General features: G+C 47.1%; 1 protein-coding gene across 2 annotated transcripts in view; it reads left to right on the top strand.

The window, feature by feature from the left end:
- ATP9A (ATPase phospholipid transporting 9A (putative)) overlaps positions 1 to 18,744 on the top strand; it is a 133,014-nt gene that overhangs the window by 49,152 nt on the left and 65,118 nt on the right. For both annotated transcript variants that reach the window (XM_038572611.1, XM_038572612.1), the window contains exons 5-9: positions 4,350 to 4,408; positions 5,709 to 5,760; positions 7,436 to 7,530; positions 10,444 to 10,524; positions 11,133 to 11,208. In XM_038572611.1, coding sequence (XP_038428539.1) covers positions 4,350 to 4,408; positions 5,709 to 5,760; positions 7,436 to 7,530; positions 10,444 to 10,524; positions 11,133 to 11,208 — 363 coding nt within the window. The remainder of the gene's footprint in view (positions 1 to 4,349; positions 4,409 to 5,708; positions 5,761 to 7,435; positions 7,531 to 10,443; positions 10,525 to 11,132; positions 11,209 to 18,744) is intronic.

Here is an 18,744-nt window from a genome sequence, read left to right as displayed (position 1 = left end):
CCCAGTCGACGGTAGACGGTAGAACAGCTGTACTGGTATCTGCTTTCCCTTCTCTTTTCTTCCTGCCACTTTTTCTGCTTTTCGCTCTTCTGGTTTTATGTATGTTCTTCATTCAGAACCCACACGGACACACGCTGACCAGGTGTCCTGCACCTAGGCCTGAACCGCACGTTTTCGATCGCCAGCAAATGGCACAGTGGGCAGGGGGATCCAAGTTTATGGTCAGGGCTGTGCGGTGAGCTTGATAGAGTGGGAGAGTCTGAGGATCCCCCTTTGTTGAAGCTGCAGGATCCCCCCACCCCCACCCCAATACCCATATGCTAACAAGGGAGCCATGGCTAGGAAATCAAGGGGCCTCTGGGCCGCGTGGCTCCCGCCGCCCTCTTCCCCGAGACGGAGCCTGCTGGCTGAGACAGATACAGTAGGAGAGCTTGTGTGAGGGATCGGCCTGCTGGCCCTAGTCAGGATCTGCTCTGCAAGCACAGCGGATTAAAAGGGGTTTTTGTTGAGGTAGAGCAGATGGACGGGGGAGGCAGAGTTCACATTAACTGATCATAAATCATGACTCCGCGGTACAAGGGAAAGATCTGGGTCTGGTCACTGAGAAGTTTGAGCTAATTTAATTTATTATTCTTTTTTTTCTTATTAGAAGAGCACCTCATGCTAATAATAATAATAAAAAAAAAATCACTGTGAAGAATTTAGAAAGTATGTGTGCCAGAGAAAGGGGTAGATTCCCTGTGTCCCCAGAAAGACTCCCTCTCCAGCTCCTCCAGCACAATCCTCCTGAATTGGTCTGCCCTGCCAACATCCACACGTGTACCTATATGGTTATGATTTAACAAGACTTCACATGCATATTTCTCTTTGAGTTAAATAGAAGACCTGTAGCCAGGTCTTGAAGGTTGGAACACAGACTCAAGGATCATTTGGGTCAGGGCACCAGCTTCAATTTTTGTAATAAAACCGAAGACAATGTGTAAATTTATGTTTGGGAGCGCCAGGGCGAGCTCAGGTGAAGGAAACGTTCATTGGCACAGAGGGCCACGTTGAATTTATGATCTTCCTTCCTTCCAGCAACGCCTCCATAAACGCCCCCCACAAGGGGAGCGTGTCCAAGCATATGTTTTTTGTTGCCCCCTAGTGGGACCAGAAGAAAGTTCAGGCAGGAAAAGAATTCTGTACATTGGGCCCTCTCTCTTCCCCCATTTTTTTTTCTTTTTTAAGATTTTATTTTATTTATTGGAGAGAGAGCATGAGAACAATAGAGCATGAGCAGGGCAGGGGAGGGGCAGAGGAAGAGGGAAAAGCAGGCTCCCCGCTGAGCAGGGAGCCCAACGGGGCTCGATTCCAGGACCCCAGATCATGATCTGAGTTAAAAGCAGATGCTTGACTGACCGAGCCACCCAGGCCTCCCTCTCTTCCCCCATTTCTAATGCTCTGACTCTGGATTGGTAGATGTCGTCCATTCCCTCTGCACATGTTTTGACATAATGAACACTTTGAGGCTCTTGTTCTGTCTCTAGCAGGCTAGGGCTCAGGCCCGTGATTTGAATTTAGTCCTGGGTTTGGTGAAAACGAGGCACGTGAAACACTCACGTTGTAGTGAGAGAGATGCCCAAACTGGGAGAGTCTAGAAGTCCACAGAACAACCGAGGGTTGGTCCAGTTCATCACCACTTGCTGTGTTCTGTCTAGAAGTCATTATTAGTGTTTGTGTGCCTTCATTCTAGTGCCAGTTCTACTGACTGCTACCATGACAAAATTTAATTGAATGCAAGAATTAATTAAAATCAAACCCTATGCAACCTATTTGAAAAAGTTGTTTCACCAGAAATAATTGGAATGCTACGGAAAATCTTGACAGTTGTAAATTATTAAAAAGACACATTGGGGCAGCCCCGGTGGCGCAGTGGTTTAGCGCCGCCTGCAGCCCAGGGCGTGATCCTGGAGACCCTGGATCGAGTCCCACGTGGGCTCCCTGCATGGAGCCTGCTTCTCCCTCTGCCTGTGTCTCTGCCTCTCTCTCTGCGTCTCTATGAATAAATAAATAAAATCTTTAAAAAAATTAAAAAGACACATTGAATTATGTGAAAAGTATATGTTACTGTGAAAAACTCTGAAAGCCTGGAGCCGTACACTCATGGTTTCATTAGTGTCTTTGAGTGCTTCGTAAAAGTAAAGAAGCTCAAGCTAGCAATCCTACTTTGTGAATGTTGGGTTTTTGTTGAATGAATGAGTACAGGGAGGGAATAGAAGATTCATGATTCCCATCCCACTTTTGCTCTCATTGCTGGATAAAATTATACTTTACTGAGGAGGCTTGAGAGTCCTCTTTACTTCCTTTCTTTCTCGGCTGAACGTTTGTAGGTTAAATGGGCTTTTTATGAAAAGCCAATGACATTAAGATTTCATGGTGTTGCTCCCTTGTGCAAGAATTTGACCCATCACCAGAATCAAGGCCCATCTCCTCCCCGGGCTTGTTCATAGGACTGACTGGCCCTTCCAATTTTGTCTCTCACTGTCCCTGTCTTCCATGCGGTGCTTCTGGCTCTGCTGAAGGAGGTGCAACCTGTAGCCACACACAACACATAGACTACTCACATGCACCACTTTCTCCCATCTCATGCTTTCCTTTCATGGGTTACTGGTAACCAGTGTCCTTTATCTGGCCAATTGCCGTCTCACCTCTCTTGCAGAGTGTGTGTTGGCAGCTCCCTTTCCCCATCCCTTCATTTATTGTTTACTTGTTGCCTCCTTCCTTCCATGGGGATGTGAGTTCCCTGTATCCCCCACCTCTGGATCACCTGGCCTACACCAGGCATTCAGCAAATGGTGCTTCAATGTTGAATTCATGATCAGGAAACTTCTGTATGCTGAGCAGTCTTCTAGGTCCTCTTCCAAAGGGAAGATTTCCCTCCTTTCTGTTCCTTAGCACCCTGGACTCACCTGCATTATTTTACACACTATTTTGTGCTAACAGCATCTGTCTGGCTCTTTTTCTTACCAGCTCATGGGTTTGCAAACTACAGCCTGGGAGCCAAATTCAGCCCACCATTTTTTTCTGTTTGTTTTGTTTGTTTTGGTATGGCCTGGTTGCTAAGAATAGTTTTTAGCCTTTGATGGGGAATGATTGTTGGCAGAGTTGGAACCTTGCCTCTTGGCCTACAAAACCTAAAGTGTTCACTGCCTTGACCCCTCACCAGCACATGTTTGTTGACTCCTGCTGGAGACCAAGCATTTTTTTCTAGGATAAGGGGACTGTCTTGCATCTTTGAATTCCCATGACATAGCACTCAGTAAATGTTTTTTGGTGTTGAACTGAACTCACTGTGTTTTTTGTTTGTTTGTTTGTTTGTTTTTTAATTCATGCTCTGGAGTCAGATAGGGGTGTGACTGACCTGTTCTAACTGTGAGGCTGGGGAGTGAGGTGGGGATGGCACAGGTCCGATCCTACTTCCTTTGTCTGAAAACTTCAGACGATAATACCCGTTTCTGATAGTCAATGTGAAAACTAAAGGAAGCTGTCCCTGTGTCACTATATATACAGTGCTTATTGCAGGTGTAGTGTTTACTGTTAGCTGTTCCTGTTTATCTAGATAAACATTAAGCTGAAGTTGTGTGGTCTGATCATAATCACATAAAATATATAGCAACCACAAATTTCAAAAAAAATCAATCATTTCAGGATGACTTCTTTCTTTTCAGTGGTTTCGAAAATTAAGAGTTGACCTTCTCAGGGGGTCGGGGTGGCTTGGTCAGTTTAGCGTGATCTCATGATCTCGGCCCTGGTCATGATCTCCAGGTCACGAGATGAAGCCCCACATTGTCGTTGGGCTCCATGCTCAGCAGAGTCTGCTTGTGAATTTCTCCCTCTGCCTCTCGCCCCACACAAGTGTGCACACGTGCTCGCTCGCTCTCCCCCACTCTCAAATAAATAAAATCTTAAAAAAAAAGAGAGAGAGAGTTGGCCTTCTGTCCATGGATCTGACTCTTAATTTTATTCCCCTTTTCTGTGTTGTTTTTTGCTTTCTTTGGTTTTGAGGTTGAATGAATCTCACGGTACCAACTCAGAAAAGCCTCTAAGGTGCCATTAACACAGAAGGCCTTCTGTGAGTGGGTGAGATGCCCCTGGGCTCTCAGAGGTGGGGATTCATTCCTGGAGTCATCTCTGTAGCAGCTGAATCTCTCCCTGGAGAGGCAGGCGATGCTGATGAGCTTGGCTGGGCCAGGGAGAGACATCCTTCTGGGTGTGCCATGTTGACCTCGCAGGCTCGTGGGCACTCTACAAAGGCACGAGGACTTGAAACGCATTCATACATGATGTATCTTAGACCTCTTTCCTTGCAGGGACGGTGAAGGTGAAGAGCTCCAACATCCAGGTTGGAGATCTTATCATCGTTGAGAAGGTAGGTGGGATCCTGTGGTTTGTGAGTGGTTGCTGTGTGAGTGTGTAAATGGGAAGTCATTGAGCCACTTCATAAATCCTCGCATGTAATTTGTTTATCTGGTAGATGAACTCAATGTAAGCTTTTTGGGATTCTCTCCTACAGCTTTGCCTGGGGAGGAAGATTTCTTTGCCATGAGACACCCACAAAGAATACTTTTTCAAGTGTACGTATGCTGGTTAGCCAAAAATTCTGCTTACAAAACACAAGTACAAATTTTGATTTTGTATTTGATGTATTTGTTTTGGTGTCTTTAAAAAGAAAAAAAGCAAAAAAAAGAAAAAAAAAACTTGCCATAAAATCTTTCCTAGAAGTTTGCTTGCTGCATATGCATATAGAAATATTTGTCATTTACCATTTGAGCAATTTTAGTTTGCGTTCTTTGACTTAAACATCGTGTTTTCCTGTCATTTCGTAGGGAGCAGGGATGAAGTATAATGTGAGAATAATAAGAAGGCCTGAAAATGCGTTTTTAAAAAATAGCGCCATTAATACATTTGTGACTTCAGCAAACACTCACATCTCTTTTTGCCGCCTGTTTGGAAGGCAGTGGGTTTTGGGGGTGGCCCTGCAGAGGCTTGGAATAATATTTGATTAGAAAAGGATTGTATGGTAACTTGTTTCTGTAGGAAGTGAACTATGCTCTCTTAAAAGGATTAAATCCAAGAACTCAAAGTCGATTTGAGGTAAAGTGAAGCTCTTCTGGGTGGCAGCTCTGAAGAACCACACAAACCCTTTATGTTATTACATACTTTTCTGTTCATAATTAAATCGGGGCTGCCGTTGGCTTACATGGAGAATGGCTTTTGTTGCTCCTTACTACTTGACTTCCTTATTAAAATTCCACTCAAAGCCAAACATCAAGCCAGAAAATTGGTAGGAGCAGAAAGCGTGAGCGGAGCGTGTGTGTGTCTTTGGTTTCAGCAGACCGCCTGGAAGAGGGCCAGCGAGGGTCGCCGGCTGTAGGGCCCCGGCCCTTCTGGCTGGAATTTCAGGAGGTGATGGTTGGATTCTCCAGAAAACTAGCAGCTCTCTTTCCGAGATAAGATTTCAATCGGGGATTAGTCAAGTAACAGCAGCGTGCAAGATTTTTCGGATTCAAAACAAAATAAATCCTCAAATCTGTCTGTGACAAAGGCAGAGACGTGAATGAGGCTGTGGGTCTCGGTGGCCCCCCTCCCCGCCGAGGGGCCCCGGGGGCGGGGAGCGGAAACCCCACACACGGCTATTCACCGTAACAGTCTTTCTTTTCATTACACAGAACCAGCGGGTCCCTGCTGACATGATCTTCCTGAGGACATCAGAAAAAAACGGTAAACATCTGGGATCAATTTTGAAAATAACCATTAACCTTTCAGTGGTAATTTGGCAAAATAATCATTTGAAAATGGAACAGAAGTAGATGATCATTTCGGAGCCATGGAGGCAAATCAAAAACATCTCTTTTAATAGAGCCGTCTTTTTTTTAAAAAAAAACAAAAAACAAAAACAACAAAAACAACAAACGTTTTGGGTGCTCGCAGGTCAATAGATTTTGATCATCACAAAGATACAGTTAGTACGGCCCAGGCCGAGTCCCTGCTGGGGGATCCGCACGCAGTGGCCATGGTTTTCCTCCCTGGGCTGCTGTTGGGCTCACCTTCAGGGCTTGGCAGGATCGGGAAGCGCATCCCATAAATGGAAGCACACAGAAACCCTCTCTCTCTTCTGTGGAAACACCAGGAGATGTGTGACCGTAGAGAAGTTGGGGACAGAGAGAGGTAGGTGGCCTCTTGGGCCATGCCTGCCCTTACCCCTCAACTTATTTATTCTCACAGCCCCCTTAGACCTGAGCGGGCTGCTCAAGGCTCCTACAAGACCTACTCATTCCCAATTCTTTCCCAGTGTGTTTGACCCCATGGCCTGCCCACCCCATCTGTTGACTCTAAATCTCCCCACTTTTTTTTTTTAATTTAAGCTGTTTTGAGGAAATAAGGCTGTTTTTCTCTCACGTACAGACACAATCAGATCTTTGACCATCTGAAAAAAAAAAATCACATTTCTATTCCTTCAAGACTCCTGGAACCTACTTTATTATGAGTCAAATAAAAGTATACATGAAATTTTATGCTAATGATCAATTAAAGTATCCGGAGATGAAGAAGAGGATGCTAGATTAAAAGTCTTCTTTTAAAATCTACTGCTTTGTCCTCAGTTGGTTCTCATGTCCTTGTCTGTGAAGATAGAGCATTATGGATTAGGGTCCCTGAAATGCTCCCTCCCCGTCCCCCCTCAAAAGATTAGACATGCTTTTCCTGGACAGTGCCCAGAGCTCTCAGCTGCAGTGTCTGCGAATTCACTGCCTTCTGGGTCTGATGAGATACACGGCTGACTCATTGCTGGGACTTGCACATCAGACTGAAATAGGCATCCACATGCAAGTGGGTAACGAGCATGTGCTTTTGTAGCACTTTCTGCACTTTGAGCAGTCTGCCAGGATCCGCTGCGGAGTCCTCACTACGTGAGGTTGGTGCTGTTCTGCCCATTTTTACACTCAGGGAAACCCAAGTAGTGAGTGGTACAGCTGGTCTTGAACCCAGGAGTCTGATTCCTACCTGACAAGGTGTCCATATCTCTGCCCAGCATGGCCTTGAACGCCAGCTGCTCTGTGCTAGCCACCATGCTGCGGGTTCTGGCACCCTAACTCTTTACAGCAAGCTCCTGAGGTCTGTGTTCCTCCTCATGTTATAGACAGGGCCCGCTGGTGTTTAGCAACATCAAGAAACCAGCCCAGGTTCCTACTGTGAGTGAATGATGGAGTGCGGATTTGAATTCAGATCTTCTGACCCGAGAGCTTACAGAGGGAGTGGGAAGTGGGGCATTCGTTTTCCCTTTTGGTTGTTGGCCATCGATTTGGAGTTTTGCAAAGGCCAGAGCTGGAACTACTCAGAGCTGCCAAGGGAAGGATCCTTGAATCGAAAGCAAATAGTGCCCACCCTCATCCCACAGGGTCTTGTTTCCTGCGGACGGATCAGCTGGACGGGGAGACAGATTGGAAGCTGCGGCTCCCCGTGGCCTGCACGCAGAGGCTCCCCACTGCTGCCGTGAGTAGCTTTCCTGCAGAAGGACAGACTGACATTGGTGTCCTTGGAGGGCTCTCAAATCAGAGGCCCTTGGGGCCTGGATGTGGGATGTCAGGTGTGAAGGAGGGCTGATGGGACAGGGTCCCGGGGGGCCGAGAGCACCTGTTGTTTCAAGTCATGTGGCTGAGCGAAGTGCAGGTGGGGTGCTTTTTGGAGGGAAGCTCAGTATCTTAAGAGGCCTCAACAAGGTGCCTAACGTAAAGCTAGAAGGTAAGGCGGGTGTATCGTTCCTCTGCACAGGGCCTCCTGAGACTTCTCGTCTTACTGAGAACCCATACCACAGTCCTTTCCTGTTGGCATCAGGGGCAGGATGGTGCCTCTTAGGATTTCCAGGGGCTCCTAACTATAGTTAGAATCTCACTGCTCTAGAATTCCTGGTTAACATACCAGTAAATGTGAGCACTGCCCTAATGATCTTTCATGGCCAGTGACGAATGAAATAGCACCGGTGCATTGTAGAGCAGTGAGTTTCTGACTATGGTTAGGAGCCCCCTGGGAATACTTAAAAGGCACCATCCTGCCCCTGAGATGGGGTAATCTAATGAGAGGGTCCTGATTTTTCTGGATGATTCATTTTAACTTCCTGGTAAGATCTCTCCAAAGAAAGCTTTCTGATCTTCAAAATGATTTGAAGGATTCTCTTTAAGAGACCGTCTAGAAGAGCTTAGAATCATGAAGGAGCTTGCCTGTGTGCTGCACAGAGTTGCAATTTTTGGTGTGTGCTGGGGATGCATCAGTTCAATAAACACACATGTTGCCCCCCCCCACCACGCGGCCACCCCAGTCTGGCCTGGGCCTGGACTGGGGTCCCAAGACGGAGGAGATGCCACTGTCTTTGCTGTCAGGAAGCTCTTCTTTACTGGGCTGGAGGGATCTGAGTAGGGAGGAGCAATTTAGCAAAAGAACTATATGAAAGGATGACCTGGGCATCACATGAATATATTCTTGTTTTTTAAAAAAATTAAATTGGGGATTCCTGGGTGGCTCAGTGGTTTAACGCCTGCCTTCAGCCCAGGGCGTGATCCTGGGTCCCGGGATTGAGTCCCACATCGGGCTCCCTGCATGGAGCCGGCTTCTCCCTCTGTGTCTCTGTCTCTGTCTCTGTCTCTCTGTCTCTGTCTCTCTCTCACTCTCCCCCCATATCTCTCATGAATAAATAAATAAAATCTTAAAAAAAATAAATTAAATTGTATGGAAAGCTGTAGAGGAAGAAGTCAAAAGTCTTGCTCATGGCCTCTGCCCCAAACCTTACCTGCTTTCCTCCGGGGATCATATAAAGTCAGTGGTGATCTTTCCAGACCTTTGCCAGCACACTTTCCTACAAATATATAACTGTAAACTTGGTGAGGAGAGCTTACCTTATACATATATGGGATCACGCTGTATTTGTGATCTGCAACTTTTGCTCCTGTCTACTTTGAATGTGTCTTGGGATCTTTTTTTTTTTTTTTTTTTTTTTTAAGATTTATTTATTTGAGAGAGAGAAGGGAGATGGGGCAGAGGGAGAGAGAGAAAGTCAAGCCCCCCGCCCCCCAATGTGGGGCTCGATCTCATGACCCTGAGATAACGACCTGAGCTGAAATCAAGAGTTGGACACTCAACTGACCACACCACCCAGGCACTCCTCATGGCCTTTTCTTATTAGTACATAGAGGCCACAGAATAAACACATCTGCATATGGGGTCCCCCAGCTAGTTAGTAGAGGGCTCAAGCCCTGCCTATGGGGGCAGCCAGTAGCCTCTGCCCACCTCCCTGTAGCCCAATCTCCTGATTGGAGATTTTTTTTTCAGTTTTTTAATTGTGGTAAAATACACATCAAATTTATCATCTTATCCCTTTAAAATGCGCAGTTCAGTGGTGTTAAGTACATTCACATTGTTGTGCAACCCTCACTCCCATCCATCTCCATGCAAAACAGAAACTCTATAGCCATCAAACAATTCTCCGTTGCCCAGTCCTTGGCACCCACCATGTACTCTCTAGATATGAATTTGATTGCTCTAGGGATCTCATAGAAGTGGAATCATACAGGATTTGTCCTTTCATGACGGGTTTATTTCACTTAGCGTCATGTTCCAAAGTTTCATCCACGTGGTAGCCTGTGTCAGAATTCCCTTCCTTTTGGAGGCTGGACAATATTCCATTGTATGGATGTATCCCATTTTCTTTATCCATTTATCCATTGATGATGCATGGGTTGTTGCCATCTTTTGGTGGTTGTGAATAATCCTTCACGAACATGGCTGTGCAATATCTTTGAGGTCCCACCTTCAGTTCCCAGCAAGAGGACTGCTAATTATACAGTAATTCCCTGTGAAGTTTTCAAGGACCCACCATACTGTTTTCCAAAGCAGCTGCACCATTTTACATTCCTACCAACAGTGTACGAGAGTTCCAATTTCTCCACATCCTCACCAATACTTTTTTGAGAGTAGCCATCCTAATGGGTGTGAGGTGTTCTTTTTTGCTTTTTACTCCTCTGCCTTTTCCAGGGCTTTACACAGAGTAGGGCCCAATAACCACTTGTTGACTGAGCAAGGATTTCCATTGGTACGAACAACTCTTGGAAACTGCAGTGTGACAGAAGGGGGACCTTGGCTGTCAACCAGTTTAGGAAACACTGGGTGAACACAGATAAACAGGCATCTTTACTGTGGAATCTGTCAGGGTGTTGTGGGATATTGTGTGTAGCGAGTCCTAAAACTTCATTCATAGAAATTTTTTTTCTTCTTTTTTCCACTGGCCCTGTAGCTTTGAGAACCTGTTTGCTGTTTGGGAGATAGAATTACTCTTGAAAAATAGTGGGGGGGGGGGGCTCCCAAAATCTCTTTAATCATGAACTTTAACTCCATAATGTTCCCTCTGTTGAACAGGATCTCCTTCAGATTCGATCATATGTCTATGCAGAAGAGCCAAATATCGACATTCACAACTTTGTGGGAACTTTTACCAGAGTAAGTAGGCTGAGCCTACCAGCCTCGAACAGCTTCAATTACCTCACAACATAGAGTCAAGTATTGTTATAATTAATGTTACTCTGTTGTGTGAGGGCAGGTACTCTTCTGTCCCCTTCAGACGTATCCATGACCTCTTCTACTCACTGAAGTCCTGGCTGGCATTGTAAACAATTTTTAAGCCACTTCCCAACTTTTAAGGATAGAAATTTAATTTGGATTTAAATTATTTGAAGACTCTGGGATAATAGATTTATAGAATCCAAATTAAATTCATGGTCTCTTTCTAGAAGCCATAGGACTGGCCAGCAAAGTGCTGTTTTTGTTTGATTTGCTTCTGCATTTTACTTCTTCATTGTAAGACATGTCTTCAGTATTAGAAGCCTGTCCTTCTTCAATCATGAACAGCTTTTTCATGTATTGCCATGGGGATGAAAACCATGCCAAGGACAGTGGTTTATGAGCTTGATCCTCCTCTCCTGGCTGAACTATGGCTTTCCAAGTAGGGGTCATCCTCTCTTCCTCTCTTAGGAAGAGCAGGCTGGAAACAGCCCGTGGGTTCTCTCAAATCCTCGGTAGGTAAATGCACGTCTGTTGGTCTTTTCCAGGAGGACAGCGACCCTCCGATCAGCGAGAGCTTGAGCATTGAGAACACGCTCTGGGCCGGCACTGTCATCGCGTCGGGTAAGGGCGCCCTTTTCTGAGGAATGTGTTAGCAATTTGAAAAGGAAAGAAAATCCTTTTGTATAATTAGAATAATCATCTGTCAGTTGGGAAAATTAGTCGTCAGTCAAACAGTGTTTTCCACTTGCTCCAGCCCCTCCAGGGAATCTGACTGACATCTAATTGCCCCTCGGACACTTGTATACGCCTGTAAGAGAAGCTGCTCTGGCCGGTGGACTGTTCTACAGCATCCACTCTGGGAATAGCCCTTAATTGCCACCTGAGATTGACATTCTAATCTCTACCAGAAATTGGGCCAGCCTGATGTTCTGGCTGGACATAGTGTCCGTGGGGGCTCTTGAGCTTGGTCCTGCCCAGTCAGGGGCCCTGGTGTCCAGGAACGGGCCACTGGGCCTGAGCTGGAGCCTTGGTGTTAAACACCAGGATAATGTGGAGATCGGTGCCTTTTCGTTTTGAAAGCTGGAATGAAACTGAGCAGAAGTGTCTCCAGGGGCTGAGCAGTGTCTGCAGCAGCAGGGGTTGGTATCAGTGGGGTGCTCCCCCCATGCCTTACACCCAGTTCACTTACCCCTCCCAACATGACCATGCGGGAGGAGTGCGAGTAGTACTCCCATTCTGTGGGCGAGGAAATCCAAGCTCAGTGAGGTTAAGTAGCTTGCCCAGGGTCACACAGCCAGTTAAAAGGCAAAGTTGGGACTTGAACCCAGGCACTTTGCTCCAGCAGCGGAATGTACTGTGCAGCTCTTGTTATTATCTTATGTTACATATATTATGTGACAGTGTATACTACTATTAACAGAAAATCACACTACTGGCAACATCCTGTCTTTACTGTTGGAGGATCACTTTTTCCCTCCCAAGCACATCTCCCTCCTCTCAAATTGTGTTCTTTTGCTTGATGCTGCTTTGCGGCTATTTGGTACAACAGATAGTCAGGATGCTCTGCGGCTGGGGAAGGGGATGCGGAGCTCAGGCCAGCACAGACTAGACCGGGGCCGCCTTGCTCACCATCCACAGACCAGACGGACTCCTTCCTGCAGATGGACAGAGTTGAGCGCTCCCTTTAGGCTGTCTGCCATTTTTCCTCTTCCATCGCCTGTCTGCATTTGCAGCCTCATCTGGAGTGTCCCTCAATTCCTCCTGATGGCTAAAAAAGTGAGAAATGGGTCCTTAAGGTTCTTCCCGCTGCACCATGGCCTCACCCACACCTGAAGCCACGCCCACACGCCCACACCCACCAGCACCTGGAGCAGCCCTTCCCCACCGTGTGTCTACCCACCTCTCCCAGAAGTGGTTACTCTTCCTTCCCAGTTTTTCTCCCCTCTGAAGTCATTTATTAACAACTATTCCCTTTATTTTTAGATTTATTTATTTATTTATTTATTTATTTATTTATTTATTTATCTATCTATTTTTTAAATATTGTATTTATTTATTCATGAGAGACACAGAGAGAGAGAGAGAGTCAGAGACACAGGCAGAGGGAGAAGCAGGCTCCCTGCAGGGAGCCTAACATGGGACTCGATCCTGGGACTCCAGAATCACGCCCTGGGCTGAAGGCAGCGCTAAACCACTGAGCCACCCGGGCTGCCCAATTTTCAGATTTAATAAAAAGAAGATTTTATTTATTTATTCATGAGAGACATAGAGAGAGAGACAGAGACACAGGAAGAGGGAGAAGCAGCCTCCCTGAGACTTGATCTTGGGACCTGGGATCTTGCCCTGAGCCTAAGGCAGCTGTTCAACCACTGAGCCACCCAGGCATCCCTATTTAAAAAAATTTTTTTTAAGATTTATTTATTTATTCAAGAGAGAGACAGAGACATAGGCAGAGGGAGAAGCAGGCTCCCTGCAGGGATCCCTATGTGGGATTCGATTCTGGAACTCCAGGATGACACCCTGAGCTGAAGGCAGATGTTCAACCACTGAGCCACCCAGGCATCCCTAATTTTTAAAAATTAAAAAAAATATATTTTATTTATTCATTTGGAAGAAAGAGAGCACGAGTGGGGGGTAGGGGTAGTGGGAGAGGGAGAAGCAGATTCCCAGGTCCGCATGGAGTCCTTGCAGGGCTGGATCCCAGAACCCTGAGATCATGACCTGGGTGGAAGGCAGACGCTTAATCCACTGAGCCACCCAGGTGCCCCTAATTATTCCTTTTAATCTTTAATAATTTGTCAGAAAAATAAGGAGCCTGTTTTGATTTGCATTTCCTAGAGTACCTGGAAGGTTGGCCCTCTTCGTGGTCTGTGTGGTCTCTTCCTTTGTCCTGGACATTCTGTGCCCTGAGCTGTTTTTCTGTTGTGGTTCTTCTGATTCCCTTATTTGTTTGTGAGAGTTTCCCATTTCTGGTTTTTGAAAAGATTTTATGGTCTATTTGATATGCAGCAGTTCCATGGTGTTATTATTCTTGTTAGGTGATAGAAGGTCTCTTGTTACGGTTTTGATGTTTATTATTTCATTGTGAATATGGGGACCACTGACCATAAATGTTTTGGTCAGTCTACTTTGTTTCTTCTTTTTCTTATTAACTTGTAAGCATGTAGGGAGAGTATCAAACTGTCATCTCATGTGTGATGCAAATCTCTTTTCAGAGTTTATTGTTTGTCTTTTGTTTTTGTCTTTGATGTGCTTTGTTTGGTTTTTCCAGATAGAAGTTCTAAATATTGATGTTGTCCTCGTTTCCATAGAAACAGGATTCCTAGGGCAAAGGGCATATACATTTTACATTTTGGTTCGCCTAGCAAACTTCCTTCTTCTGAATCACACTCCTGATAACCTGACCTTATATGTGCATCCTTGCCAACACCATGTTCAGTTGGACTTTTAAATTTCTGCCTATGTGATATATGTTGAATAAATATCTAACATATTGATTTGCTTTTAAAAGTTATTTGTGGGGGTTCCTGGCTTAGCTCAGGTGGCGGAGCATGTGACTCATGATCTTGGGGTTGTAAATTGAAGCCCCATGTTGGGCATAGAGATTACTTCAACATTTTTTTTTAAAGATTTTATTTATTTTTTTGAGAGACAGAGAATCCCAAGCTGCCTCTGCATTGAGCATGGAGCCTCATACAGGACTTGGTCTCACAGCCTTGAGATCATGACCTAAGCTGAAATCAAGAGTCAGATGCTTAGCTGATTGAGTCATCCAGGTGTCCCAAAAATAAAATCTTTTTTTTTTTTTTTTTTATTCATGAGAGACACAGAGAGCGAGAGAGGCAGAGACACAGGCAGAGGGAGAAGTAGAGGTAGAAGCAGGCTCCATGCAGGGAGCCTGACGTGGGACTTGATCTTGGCACTCCAGGATCATGCCCTGGGCTGAAGGCAGGCGCTAAACCTGCTGAGCCACTCAGGGATCCCCCAAAAATAAAATCTTAAAAAAAAAAAAACAAAACAGTCATTTGTGAAGTTGGACTTTTTTTTTAATGTTCCCTCTTCATTTGCATTTTTTAAAAAAGATTTTATTTACTTCTTTATTTACACCCAGAGAGAGAGCACAAGCAGGGGGAGTGGCAGACAGAGGGAGGGTGAGAGAGAAGCAGGCTCCCTGCTGAACAAGGAACCTGATGGGGCACTTGATCCGGGGACCCTGGGATCATGACCTGAGCTGAAGGCAGACACTTAACTGACTGAGCCACCCAGGTGCCCTCATTTGCATTTTCTAAAGTGTATATGTGAATTGTCAGTTTATGCCCTGTGTCCATTTTTGCTGTTGATGAGTTCATTTAAAAAATGATTTCTAAGAACGCTTTGTCCTAAGCATAGTATCCTTCTGTTTGTTATCTTAGTTGTAATTACTATCTCCCAGTTGACCCCATTGGTATTTTGGCACAAAATTGAAAATTTGTATATCCTCGAACCAATTGATTTTTTTTCCCCTTATGGTTTCTGGTTTTTATGACATGCTGAGAAAATCTTACCTGCTTTAAAATTAGAAAATACCCTGATTTGGGGGGAGGATGCTTATATAGTTTCATATTAAAATATTTGAATTTATCTAGGTTCATGGAGTGAAGTTAGGAAAACTTACCAGCAGAGGGGCCTTACCTTGGCTCTAACCTGAGCACTGGACACTTGTGCCCAGTCTGTGCTTGTGGCTCTGTGCAGACACTGCCCGCGGGGACAGGAGGTGTGTGGAAGGAGAAAGCACACACCTTGGGATGGAGAACATAGAGGGTGTGAATGGAGATTAGAACATGAGGAGGTAAAATTCAGAGGCGCCTGGGATGTGCCCCTCTCCTTACCAAGCAGGCACGTGAATGGTACGCACGTCATTTCTTGCAGGCAGACATTCTTCTTCCCTTTTATTGAAAGGTAGCACGAATACAGAAGAGTAACTGAATCCCAAACAGTACCAATGCTCAGATCAATAATCAGGATTTTGTCAGCCTCCCAGAGGCCTCCTAAGCTGACTTCCAGTCCCCTCCCGCCCCCCCCCCTCCCGCCGCCTCATACAAGGGAAACAGCTACCTTTTTTTTTTTTTTTTTAAGATTATTTGTTTATTTGAGAGAGAGAGAGAGAGAGAGAGCAGAGCTAGGGAGAGAGAACCTGAGTGGAGGGGGAAGGGTAGAGGGAGAAACAGACTCCCCGCTGAGCAGAGAGCCTGATATGGGGCTGGATCCCAGGACCCTGAGGTCATGACCTGAACTGAAGGCAGATGCTTAACCGACTGAGCCACCCAGGCACCCCTGAAAAAAGTTGTAAAGGATTCTTAAAATTCCATTCTAAGTACAGTCTGTTCCCCAATGTGAGGCTCGAACTCATGACCCTGAGATCAAGAGTCCCATGCTCTACCGAGTGAGCCAGCCAGGACCCCCTAAAAAACTTTTCTTAATGTTCTCTATGTAATGCTGCCACGCTGCATTGCTAGGTCTCAGTGCTGCAGCGGCATGGGCATGCCGGAAAATCCTTGCCTCCACCCTCATGGCATTTGTAGTTTAATCTTAATGCAAATTATAGAGGAGTTGAGAGGAAATGGGGGCCCTCTCTGAAATCCCTCTGAAGCCAGTATGAAGGGAAGTGATTGAAGTGATTGGAGAATTCTGAGTTGGAGGGACTTGTCAGCTTTAATCTCAAGAGAGGAAGGGTAATGAGTCTTTTATTTATCAGGTTTTTTATTTACGAAATGTTTTGCTGCCATTCTCTTGTTTTGGTCTCAGATCATTAAATGGGGATTTAGTGGAATGAAGAGTTGAGTCTCAGAGAGGTTAAGCAACTCACCTAAGGTCATGCAGCCTAGGAGGTCCTCCTCCTGGAAGGAAGAGAGTGGAGAACAAGCTGGGATCTTGAAGTTGGGAGAAAAGATTTCAAAGTTTGTGATTGGTGGGAAGAGAGAGCGCAGTGATTCCAATGACCTGGTGGCATTACCCGCCAAGCCCTTCAGTAGGTTTTGGAGTGAATCTGAGAAGCTGGATGTTTACTATTTCCTAGTTGGCCTCAGTTTCCCGTGCTGCTCAGTGAGTAGTCACCTGACTGCATTCTCATCCTGATGCAAGCATGAAGCTCTTTGCAAGCCATTTCCTCTGGTGCTCCACCCAGGAAACGGCCATCGTTAGGAATCTTAATTCTGTGAGATTTCACCTCTCTCTTCTCCTTATAGTCTAACTCCCGTGTTTTGGTTACTCTGCTGTTACCACTTGGAAGTTTAAAAAGAAATGAAAAAGCTTGCCAGGCGGTGCTTAGGGTCCAGCTGCGTTGGCTGGCCTCAGTGTGTAGAGGATGCAGTTACCATGGCAACCCTGCAGTGTGGGCTGAGGAGTCATGGGGTGGGATGGGGGAAGGATGGGGGAGGGGTGGGGAGGGGTGGGGAGGGATGTGGAGGGATGGGGCGGGAGGGGGGAGGGATGTGGAGGGCTGGGGGCAAGATGGGGGAGGGATGGGGAGGGGCTGGAGAGGGATGCGGAGGGCTGGGGGAGGGATACGGAGGCTGGGGAGGCCGGGGGTTTGGCAGAGCAGGTGTTAGGACGGAGCCCAGTTCTTTGCAGACTCTCCAGTTTGTTGTGCCTTCCCTGACCCCAGTCTGTAGGCTCAGTCTGTGGCCCTGCAGGCCGTCGCGCCATGTGCACCAGGCTGCACGAGTTTTTGGACCCCAGCTGGTCTAGACCCTGTTTGACGGGACTCGTCCTGTGGTCACATGCTTGAATGTCGCGGCCCCATGTCTAACTGCTAAAAGCTCAGTCTTGGGGGTAGCATCTGTCCTGTCGTGGACTGGGAACAGAGGCGTCAGAGAGTGGGCACTGACCCCAGGACCACGCTGTCATGGAGAGGTAGGGAGAACTTTGTGTGCTACCGACCGCCGCAGTCTGACCTGGAGACAGCAGCTGGCCGGGTGGAGAGGATTCTGCGCTCTGTCCCCTGCCAGGATGAGAGGGGGGCAGGGGGCAGAGGGGGTGTGGAGAGGCTCAGGTCAGGAGGTCTTGAAGGGGGGGTGGGAACCTGCCCCTGGATAAAGGGCATGCCCATGCTTGACACCTGCTGGTAATACCGTGGGGAACACGGACTCAGTGTCACCAGATTTCCCAATTTTCTAGGAGAAGCCAGGATTCTCAGGTTCCTGTATTTAAAAGTTGGCAATGACCTCAGAACCTTTACAGCCCAGTACAGACCAAACCAGCATGCACGTGTGGTTTCTCTCTGGGTGACCGTGGCCGGCGTTTGGATCTCGTGGAGGTGGCTCTGGCCTTGGGCACAGGCAGGCCTGGGGAGAAGGGCCGCTCTCATTTCAGCCTTGGGGGAGGCCTCAGGGTTGGCCGGTGCCAGTGGAGGCCCTCATTATTAGGAACCCTCTTGAACCCTGGACGTCGGTGACGGAGACCGACCACATCTGTGCAGCAGCGAGTGCAGTGGCTGCGTGGCCGCCCTGGTCTGACCATCTGCTGTGGCCGCAGGCCTGCGTTCACGGGGCCACCATCTGCCCAGGAGCCAGCCAGGGGGCCCGCCCCGGCCTGCCATCTGCTGAGCCTTCCTGGAAGGGAACCGCATTATGTGCATTAAGCTTGGAGGGGGGACTTCAGTGTCTCCTCCCGGGGCTCTGTCGGGGACACACGGTCCCTTGCTTCACCTGGGCTTGGGCTCTGACCAGCTCTGTGGGAAGCTCTTGGAGGCTTTGTGTCTCCTCGGGGGGGGAGGAGAGGTGAGGTGTTTGCTGTCCCCGCACAGACCAGATTGCTTGTGTTCCTCGGAGCCTCCCTGAGGGCTCAACCGGGCGGGGGTGGGGATGGGGGTGGGGGGGTGTCAAGCTCCTGCTCAGGCGTCCTCAACCCCGGGACTGCTTCTCTGCCCACCCAGTACCACCGGGCAGTCTACTCCAGCTCCTTCCCAGTCTGTTCCTCTGCCTGATTGTCGCAATGGCACCTTCCATTGTCCGTGATGACCTCCTTCTTGTCTCCTCCCTTCATTGTCTGTCTTCCCCACTGTGTTGAGCGTTTGTGTGGCGTACACTGAAAAGGGGAGACAAAGGTAAATTTTTAATAGGGTTACCAGGTTCACCCCAAAACAGATGGCTCCCCATCTATATACTCCTGCCCACTCCA

Source organism: Canis lupus, chromosome 24 (genome assembly GCF_011100685.1).
Source record: "Canis lupus familiaris isolate Mischka breed German Shepherd chromosome 24, alternate assembly UU_Cfam_GSD_1.0, whole genome shotgun sequence".
Lineage (NCBI taxonomy): Eukaryota > Metazoa > Chordata > Mammalia > Carnivora > Canidae > Canis > Canis lupus.
Note: the sequence above shows the minus strand (reverse complement) of the source record. Positions and strands in the feature narration are given on the sequence as shown.